This window comes from Cydia pomonella, chromosome 22 (genome assembly GCF_033807575.1).
Source record: "Cydia pomonella isolate Wapato2018A chromosome 22, ilCydPomo1, whole genome shotgun sequence".
Taxonomy (NCBI): domain Eukaryota; kingdom Metazoa; phylum Arthropoda; class Insecta; order Lepidoptera; family Tortricidae; genus Cydia; species Cydia pomonella.
The window spans coordinates 9,153,519-9,164,192 of NC_084724.1; the positions used below are offsets into that span (position 1 = coordinate 9,153,519).

Sequence of the window (10,674 nt, forward strand, 5' to 3'; positions counted from 1 at the left end):
TAGACTATTTTAGATTAACCATTCATGTGTGTGGTGAAACTTGTTGGGTTATTAGACGATGTTAGACGGATGTTAGAGGGATGTTAGACGACCGGTTTGGCCTATTGGGTAGTGACCCTGCCTACGAAGCTGATGGTCCCGGGTTCAAATCCTGGTAAGGGCATTTGTTCGTGTGATGAGCATGGATATTTGTTCCTGAGTCATGGGTGTTTTCTATGTATTTAAGTATTTATAAATATTTATATAATATATATATATCGTTGTCTAAGTACCCTCAACACAAGCCTTATTGAGCTTACTGTGGGACTTAGTCAATTTGTGTAATAATGTCCTATAAATATTTATTTAAATATTTATTAGGATGGTATTCCACCTTTCCAATTTCTTGGTACAATGTGTATTTGCATCTCACTTTTTGCTTAATGGGAGACGCAATGCATATCGGACAAAGAAATTGAAAAGGTGGAAGGAATACCTTCCTTATCTATGGCCTATGGATGAGCAAAACCGCCCTGTACAGTCGGCCAAGAAAGTGGTTTACCACTTTTCTACTCTATTTGTCAAGAAATAAGTACTTGTACAGTCAGCCAAGAAAGTGGTTTACCACTTTTCGACTTTATTTGTCTCACTAGGCTGGACGACCGGTCTAGCCTAGTGGGTAGTGACCCTGCCTATGAAGCCGATGGTCCCGGGTTCAAATCCTGGTAAGGGCATTTATTCGTGTGATGAACATGGATATTTGTTCCTGAGTCATGGGTGTTTTCTATGTATTTAAGTATTTATATATTATATATATCGTTGTCTAAGTACCCTAAAGGACGAGAGATGGACTAGCAGGGTAACGAAATGGAAGGGCCCACTGGGCAAGCGTCGGAGAGCGAGACCTCATGCCAGATGACATAATAAAAGTAGCGGGGCCCTGCTGGCCACAAATAGCTCAGGACAGAGAAAAATGGAAATCTTTAGAGGAGGCCTTCACCTAAGAGGAGGGGTTCATGCAACAACCAAGAAAAGAAAAGTTTAGTTTTTTCTCACCTTAAAAATGTAATTCGGTGAATCAACTTTTTTTGTTTTGTTATCCTGTCCCGTTGTCCAAGGGACAACAGTGGCAGTTTGTTTGAAGAGACGTTGTATGCCGTTCTATTAACATGCTTAGTAGGGGGCCCATTATGGACATTGGTTATAACGACCACAAAAACGCAAGTTTGATACATTTAAGTACCATAAAATCAGTATTTCAATGAACTTTTGTCCCCTGGACAACTAATCGTAACCATGGCAACGAGTGACGCTAAAAAGTTGATTCTCCCAATTGTTCTTTGCATGAAATAAAAGGCTTTTTATTTTAATTTATTATTTATAAGTACCCTCAACACAAGCCTTGTTGAGCTTACTGTGGGACTTAGTCAATTTGTGTAATAATGTCCTATAATATTTATTTATTAATTATTTGTCAAGAAATAACAGTCGAAAAGTGGTAAACCACTTTCTTGGCTGACTGTACAAGTACTTAACCCTTGGAGGATTTAACAATTGGAGTCGCCTGGAGCTTACCACTCTGTCGAAAACCTCGGCCAATGGTTATATGTATGGAGGGTAGAGGTGAGGAGAACAATATTTTATGGGAGAGCTGTTGCAATTGTCCAGCTGGCAGCTGTGAATAATAGTTCGAAATCTCTCCGGTACCGCTAGGGTAGCACAAGGACATGACATGAACTTAGACGTTAGTGAAGGAGTGAAGTGCGCTCTCAGTGATTTGTTTTTTTCTATCCAAGTCAAAAATTAGTTCAAGATATATCGTGGTCCCACCTATCTAAGATTTTTTGGTGGACACTTTTAATACACATAGATCGTTCTCCTTACCTCTAACCTCCATAGTCATATTGTATGGACTGACGTTTATTTGACATGGCTATTTTTACGTTACGTACAAATAGTTACAATAAGAGTGGCATCTCTTATGGTAGAACTGTTCAGCTGTCAGCTATAAATAATAGTTCCAAATCTCTCAACAGTAGCGCTAGGGTAGCTATAAGAACCTAGGCGTTATTGACGGAGTGAATTGAGCTGTCTATGATTTGATTTTTTTGTTCAAGTACTCCAGGTATTGTAGCGCCACCTATTTAAAGTTTTTTGATGACACTTTTTGGTACATGGAGATTTCGTTCCTTATCTCCACCTTCCGTAGTTACAATAAGTCATACATTTGACGTGTCCCTCCCCCGCAAAAATCGGCAGACTGTTAGGCTGGTTTTAGTGTCGCACTAACCGTCCGGTGCGGAATGACCCGCACCGACCAATATGTATTAAGTGCAGGGAGCGTTTTAAAGTTAAAAAACTAAATTTTTCGGCCAGTGCGACACTAAAACCGGCCTTATGTACAGAAAATTACAGACAAAGCGTCTCCAGTTGTTAAATCCCCCAAGTCTTAACCCATTGACCGGCAAAGTGTACTGACGCGGGCTACACCCCAGTTGACAACCTTCGTGAATTCCAACAAGGTTCACGATGGCGCGGACGATGGGGCGGCATTCAAAAGGATAACTTAGCGCCACTTGCACCATCCTACTAACCCAGAGTTAACCGGTTAAACCTGGAGTTACCATGGTTAGGGGTCATCCATTAATTACATCACACGTTTAGGGAGAGGGAGGGGGTCAATAAAATGTGACATGTGACAAGGGGGAGGGGGAAGTCACAAACTTTGTGACGCCACTTTAACTTAATCAGTAACCCAGTTTGTTTTTATTCCCTGTGCACTTAAATAACGACTTTTTGGAACGATATTCATTTTTATTCGTTTAATTTTCTTTCCTAATCGGTTATGTGTTATAAAATTCTCGTTTATCAAAAATATTTTGATAATATATTATTAATACCTAATCCGATTTCGTTGAAAACGAAATTGCTAAAAATGTGACGGCACACAACCGGGAGGGGTTTGCCAAATGTGACCAACTGTGACAAGGAGGGAGAAGGGGTCAAAAAACGTTGAAATTCGTGTGATGTATTAATGGATGAACCCTTACCTGTACAATTTGAAACTGGGTTAACGGTTTAACCGGTTATCCCCGTGTTCGTGGAGAGGTGCAAGTGGCGCTTATTGTGAAATGAAAGTTGACGGATATGGATTTAGTTTTATTGTAAAGTCATAATCTAGTTTACAAGTAGGGCTCCGGGAACTCGAACGTCACCTCGCGCCCCGTCAGCTTCTTGTACACCGACTGGAACGTGTCCACCTGCACACAGACAACAACATTGCTTATTTAATTATAATTCGCAGTTTCTAAATAGGAGATAATCCGATAGTTAGACTAAGATAAGTCTGCAACGATTTTATTAGCACACAGTGCAGGTGTATTTATACGTCACAATTTCATGAGAGTTTGACGTTTAAAATAACACTTGCACTGCGTTGCTATCAAATTCGTTGCCAAGTTAGCTTGGTCTGACCCTAGCACGCTTTTGATATCCGAAGATTTTATATTTTTTAATAGTTTTGTTACACTTGACGATTACACTATATTACAGATGTGCAAAAAATCCTAAAATTTTGAAATATTATCAGAATTTTCTGGAAAATACTATTAGTAAAAAGTAAAAAGTAAAAATAGTAGGATGCCTACTATTTTTGGCATATATTAATGACCTGCCAAAAATTCTTAACACTGACACAACCTGCGTTATGTTTGCTGACGACGTCTCTCTATTGTTTAGTTGCAATAACAGCTCCGAATGTAACTCACAACTTCATAATATTTTTAGTACCGTACAGAAATGGCTCGGTGAACATAACTTAGAAATTAACTTGAAAAAGACCAAAATCATACAATTTAAACCTATACAAAAAAAACCATTAGAACTAAGTTTAGACATTACAACATGTAATATAGAAGAAGTCACGGAATTCAATTTGTTAGGTATAACCATAGATTCCGGCATGAATTGGAAGGCCCACGTACAAAACATTAAAACGAAAATGTCGAAGTTTATATATGCCCTAAGCATACTAAAAAAGAACACAAACTTCGAGTGTGCATTATCCGCATACTACGCATATGCGTGCGCATGGCTTCGGTACGCTGTAGTCGGAGTCCTTTGAGGTGATAGTGTCGAGGCCGAGCAACTTTTTATAATGCAGAAGAAGTGTATTCGAATTTTAGCGAATGTGCGTATACCAGACAGCTGCCGTCCGTACTTTGTCCGCTACAAACTATTAACACTGCCCTGCATCTATATATTGCAAGCTGCTATTTTTGTTCGCGAAAACTCTCATTTATTTGAATTAAAACAGGATAAGGAAACAACTAGAGCACAGTATAGGAATAAATTACAACTACCTCAAACCAAACTACAAATGTGTAGAAATAGTCCACATTACAAATGTATCCTAATAACTAATAAAATTCCAGACTCGATTAAGCAAGAACCTGAAAATGCGACCTTCAAAACTAAATTAGAAATATTATTACTCGATAAATGCTATTATTCAGTTGATGATTTTTTGATGATAATTTATAATTGCTATTTTATTTTGAATTATTACTGTACTGACGACTATTTATTTATCCATACAATTGTAACATATTTAAATGTATTAATAATTTGAATTTTGTGTAGGTATTTGTAAATTCGAATGATGATCGTGGCGAATAATTTTATTTTATAATGATTAGCTTAGATTTGTAAGGTATTAGTATATTGTTATTGTATGTCCTCACAGGGCGTCATGGACTGACTTACTGAATTGTATTGCAACACCTTAATAATGTATGTACATGACTATACAATTAATAAATGAAATGAAATGAAATGAAATTTCAAGGAAATTTCTATTTTGGTAAAATAATAGTTTAAATCTCCATACAAAAATATGAGAAATTATAAATTTCACAATTTTGAAAACTTTCCAGCAGCAAATCAGTACACTGGATTAGCTACATACTTGCAAAGTCGGTGGTGGTGGAAATACAGTCACGTCTGAAAATATCGATACGAAAAATGTACCAAAAATATGTATACACAATCTTAATATAGGCAATAAAGTCGTGTATACATAAATTTGGCAGTTTTTTCGTATCGATATATCTTCTGACGTGACCGTACAAGCTACGCCATCGCACGACGTGGTAAAAATATGAATTTTCGTGGGACGACATCCACTGTACTAAACCAAACTATTCCCTAATGATTCTGCTCTTAGTACATTAAGGTACGGAAAGGGAGCGAGGAGTGACACTGACAGCAAAGCGATCCGAGTGATCCGACCGAACTATCGCCGAGCGCGGGCGATGACGACCGAACGGCTCTCGGCTAATGTGGGCGAGACATCACATAACCGTCACTCCGTGGCAATTCACGGGAGTAAACGAGACGTCAAATTTTGAATTGTACTACTTTACAAAAGGCTTCCATTACATATTATGCTCAGTTTGTTTTGGTGTACTACTGTAATAAAAGACTGAACTAGTACATTTGTGAGATTGTACTAGTTAGGAGCCATCTTTTCAGTGAACGAGCACACACAACTCTAGTTCAAAGGGATGCCTTTATAAATACAAGTTTAATTAGAGAAATTACCTTGTGTTCAATAGTAGTTTGCTGGTTCTTGTCTAGATGCACCTTGATGAGCTGCGAGCCGTCCAGCTTGATGCGGATGCGCTTGCCCACGATCTCGGCCGGGAACACCAGGTCCTCGAGGATGGCGTCGTACACTGACGTGAGGGTCCTGGAAGAGTGGGAATGCTTCTAAATAATAGTAGGCAAGTGTCAATGAATGTAGGCAAGATCTAATGGATTTATGAGGCAAAAAACCTCGGTTGTAAACCTGTCCTGAGAAGAATTAGCAGGTATCATTGTTAAAGAAAACAGGGTCCCCCCCCCCCCCCCCCCCCAACTCACACTCACAACAATCAATCAATTCCACCAACATATTTTGATTTGTTTTGGGACTTAATTCTACAGTGCTCTTGAGGAAAATGGGCCATAGTAGACTGAAATGCCAGTAATATCTTTATAGGAGTGGTTTCTATATATAACCGTTTTACATATTGTTACCCCTGTGACCTATTAAGTTTTTTGTACAAATTAAAAATATTCTAAACAATTAATATATTGAATTTAATTTCAGTTCCTGTGTTATGTACAATAATAACACTAGGCAGCACTACTTTCCTCACGAAAATTAGGTACAACAGTTGCTCGAGTTGGAAAATGCCCAGAAGTGATACATAGGCAGTAGAGGCTTACAGACCCCTAACAAGAAGAATTAAAATAAGTTTTATATAGGGTTAACTAGACCAAACCAAAACTTCAGTTTTGGCAAAACTCTATTTGGTTGGACAGTAATATTCATATACATTTGCCAAATGTAAGGTGGCATCCCTGTTTATTCCATTTTGACATCTGTTTTTTAGAAACACAATTTAGCACAAGTTTTCTAAACAATATGAATAAGAGCCCCCCAGGGTTGCGCGAGCGGAGTCATCCAACATCTTTTTCAGTCTTATTGCATAAACATAAAGCTTTTTTCAATTGGCTTTTGAAGATTCCACATTGATAAGCATGGTGAGACCATAACCCCCTTATTCATAAATATCTACTAAAGTTATGATGCTGCTAATAATCGTTTGTCCCTTTCCATCATACCAATACGTCGGAAAGGGACAAACGATTATTAGCAGCATCATAATTTTAGTAGATGTTTATAAATAGGGGGGTAAGGGGTTAATTTTTACCTTGATCGTGGCCTCTTCTGTTTGTTAGCAACGCGCGTCTTGTGGCTGGGCTTGGGCAAAATCTTGCGGTCTCCAATGAACACTACATGCTTGCCGCTGAACTTCTTCTCCAGCTCTCGGACCAGGCGGATCTGGATCTTCTGGAACGCCTTCAGTTTGGGCATTGGCACGTAGATGATGATTGACTGGAAGTTAGAGAGATTTTTATGAATAGTGTGTGGTGTGTAACAGAAACTAAAATCCAGTAAATCCCTACTAATACAAAAAAAAAAATACAAATTGGCACACAGTTACTAACAATCTGGAATAAGACATTGAAAACTTTTTATCCCGGAATTCATCCACTAAGAGGGCGAAATGGAGGCCTCCCAAAACATTAACACTTGAGTTATTGGACAACTTCAAAACAACATTGCAACTCTTAGCAATGCCTAAAACTGGTGATTTCTACTTTCTCAACTTCTCCAAAATTTTGCATCTCTGTTGCATTTATAAATTCCTATGTAAGTGTGACATGGAGGCAACACGTCAAATGTGGTTCACAGTAGGCCCTATGCGCTAGGGTGAAGCCACTCAATAAGGCCGGTTTAATATAAAATCATTGTGTACATGACAAAAAAAGCGGCCAAGTGCGAGTCGGACTCGCCCATGAAGGGTTCCTTTATGACGTATTAAAAAAAACTACTTAAACTACTAGATCTCGTTCAACATTTTACCACTTTGGACTTTTGGACACACATTTTACCACTTTGGTAGTCTCTCGCGCAAACTATTCACTTTAGAAAAAAAATTATATTAGGAACCTAAATATCATTTTTGAAGACCTATCCATAGATACCCCACACGTATGGGTTTGACAAAAAAAAATTTTTTTTAATTTTATGACGTATTAAAAAAAACTACTCACTAGATCTCGTTCAAAACAATTTTCGTTAGAAGTTTGCATCGTAATGTATATCATATATTTTTTTTAGATTTTTCATTCTGTTATTTTAGAAGTTACAGGGGGGGGGGACACACTTTTTTTTACTTTGGGAGGTTCTCTCGCGCAAACTATTCAGTTTAGAAAAAAATGATATTAGAAACCTTAATATCATTTTTGAAGACCTATCCATAGATACCCCACATGTATGGGTATGTTGAAAAAAAAAAAATTTTTTTAATTTCATGACGTATTTAAAAAAAACTACTTACTAGATCTCGTTCAAAACAATTTTCGTTAGAAGTTTGCATCGTAATGTATATCATATATATTTTTTAGATTTTTCATTCTGTTATTTTAGAAGTTACAGGGGGGGGGACACACTTTTTTTTTACTTTGGGAGGTTCTCTCGCGCAAACTATTCAGTTTAGAAAAAAATGATATTAGAAACCTTAATATCATTTTTGAAGACCTATCCATAGATACCCCACATGTATGGGTATGTTGAAAAAAAAAAAAAAATTTTTAATTTCATGACGTATTTAAAAAAAACTACTTACTAGATCTCGTTCAAACCAATTTTCGGTGGAAGTTTACATGGCAATGTATATCATATATTTTTTTTAGATCTTTCATTCTGTTATTTTAGAAGTTACGGGGGGGGGGGACACACATTTTACCACTTTGGAAGTGTCTCTCGCGCAAACTATTCATTTTAGAAAAAAATGATGTTAGAAACCTCAATATCATTTTTGAAGACCTATCCATAGATACCCCACACGTATGGGTTTGATGAAAAAAGATTTTTTGAGTTTCAGTTCTAAGTATGGGGAACCCCCAAAATTTATTGTTTTTTTTCTATTTTTGTGTGAAAATCTTAATGCGGTTCATAGAATACATCCACTTACTAAGTTTGAACAGTACAGCTCTTATAGTTTCGGAAAAAAGTGGCTGTGACAGAATCGGACAGACAGACGGACATGACGAATCTATAAGGGTTCCGTTTTTTGCCATTTGGCTACGGAACCCTAAAAATGAAGGATGTGTTTTTATATTCTCTTGCCAATTCAAGCCATAAAACGCAAACTGGTCTAAAGAATGTATAAATAAATAAATATTATAAGACATTATTACACAAATTGATTAAGTCCCACAGTAAGCTCAATAAGGGTTGTGTTGAGGGTACTTAGACAACGATATATATAATATATAAATATTTATAAATACTTAAATACATAGAAAACACCCATGACTCAGGAACAAATATCCATGCTCATCACACGAATAAATGCCCTAACCAGGATTTGAACCCGGGACCATCGGCTTCATAGGCAGGGTCACTACCCACTAGGCCAGACCAGTCGTCACATGTATAATTTAACAGTGGACAAATGGATCTGTTTCCAGAGTCAGTCAATACAAGTGTTATTTTAAACATCAAACTTCTATTACATTATGATGTTTACTTAACACTTGCACAGGCTGGGCTATCAAAATCGTTGCTTGGTCTGACCCTACAAATTTTGTTGATACACTTGCTTTACTAGGCTTGCTACTCCACCAAGCATTTTTTCAGGGTAAAACGTCTATCTACCTCTTATCTGTGTATGAAACGGATCATGACTGAATTTATAGTCATCTTGTTGGGATTTTTTTAAGAACAATTTTTTCCATTCTATACAGTAAAACTGAGGTTTCGCTGATTTTATACTACATACATATGAAAAAACAATTAAAATTGTATGAAACTTGAGTAATTCCAGTCAAGTTACCCTTATGAACATTTGAAATTGAAATTTGGACTCATATGTTGAAGTTTTCTTAAAATAGAATTGATTATACATGCATCAAAATAAATGTCACAGAACTTTTGCATTCTAGTGGGAGCGTATACCAGCTTCAGGATTTATTTAAAGACTAGTACAGTCAGCATCAATAGTAGCGGATGAAACAACGCGCCAGAAGTATCTGACATCTCGGATAACTTTTCCAAACATAGATAAATCTCTAAAATTTACATTCAAAAGTATATCTTTTACAATCTTCCTTGTTCTACATATAGAACTACCCCTGTATGTTAAGCTGTTACAGAATGGTAGATACTTTTGACACCTTGTTTGATCCGCTACTTTTGATGCTGACAGTACTATCTAACCCAAATACTTCATCTTGCCTTAGCTGATGATATGACAGACATGCCAGATCATAGACATGCTGTATCACATTTGAACATAAACAAAACACAATATCCCACCTAAGGGACTCTAAAGCTGTTTCTGAACCAAATGAGTTTATTTAATAAATACCTTTTTGTTGTGCAGTTCAATCTCCTTAGCCTTGGTAATGTAAAGCTCCCTAAGCTGCGCCTTCAGGTCGGAGTTGGTCTCCAACTCGACCAGGGCCTGCGAGATCGACGTCTCGAAGGGGTCGGCATCGGCCGCGCCAGCTTTGATGATCTTCGTACTCATCTAGAAACCACAATTCACAATTTCAACACGGCCATACATTTATAGGTTAGAAAACTTTTTAACCTCACGACTTCGCAATTAACACCGAAATTAACGACGGAATCACCACTGAGCGTTTTTTTTTATGAAGCTTTAACTACTGGTAAGGTTAAATTTAATTTTTATGTCACTTTAACCAACAAAAACAACGTTGAACACAGAGGGATCCGAAGTGTCACCACAAAATATCTATGTAATCTTTACCGTAACTGCCGGATTAAGGGAAGAATTAAATCCCTAATTAAATAAAAAGGTGGATAAATATATTATTTGTGGAATAATGCTATTTATTTTACTGAAATTATTTAAAAATTTTCATCGACAGCTACCTTGAGAACTAACCGGGAGCGAAAGAGATAGAAAATCTGTGTGCCCAGCGACAATACCTAAAAATCTTCCATAAGTGGTTCAATTTTCAATAACATGGTAGTAGCCGTATGTCAATTTTATAGTTTGTCAAAGGGCTATCTCATTTCAAACATAGACAGGAGGAGTCATACTATCTTTG

At 37.1% G+C, this 10,674-nt stretch overlaps 1 protein-coding gene across 2 annotated transcripts; it reads right to left on the minus strand.

Moving 5' to 3' along the window:
• Positions 1 to 3,125: 3,125 nt before the first annotated feature.
• LOC133530196 (small ribosomal subunit protein eS7) lies at positions 3,126 to 10,551 on the minus strand. 2 transcript variants are annotated; one of them, XM_061868051.1, is made up of 5 exons: positions 10,496 to 10,551; positions 9,966 to 10,127; positions 6,738 to 6,922; positions 5,581 to 5,728; positions 3,126 to 3,239 (listed from the first exon to the last, which is right to left on the minus strand). In XM_061868051.1, exons 2-5 carry the CDS (start codon positions 10,125 to 10,127, stop codon positions 3,162 to 3,164), a joined length of 573 nt encoding a protein of 190 aa, XP_061724035.1. In that variant the 5' UTR covers positions 10,496 to 10,551; the 3' UTR covers positions 3,126 to 3,161. The 2 variants fall into 2 exon arrangements, with proteins under 2 accessions (XP_061724035.1, XP_061724036.1); XM_061868052.1 differs by lacking the exon at positions 10,496 to 10,551 and adding an exon at positions 10,371 to 10,394.
• Positions 10,552 to 10,674: the final 123 nt, after the last annotated feature.

Excerpts from the sequence above, each read along its gene's own strand:
- LOC133530196 (XM_061868051.1), bottom strand. The coding sequence starts at position 10,127 with ATGAGTACGAAGATCATCAAAGCTGGCGCGGCCGATGCCGACCCCTTC. Across the intron at positions 5,729-6,737 it reads CAGAAGAGGCCACGATCAAG|GACCCTCACGTCAGTGTACG; the intron begins GTAAAAATTAAC and ends CCACTCTTCCAG. Across the intron at positions 3,240-5,580 it reads AAACTACTATTGAACACAAG|GTGGACACGTTCCAGTCGGT; the intron begins GTAATTTCTCTA and ends GTCTGTGTGCAG.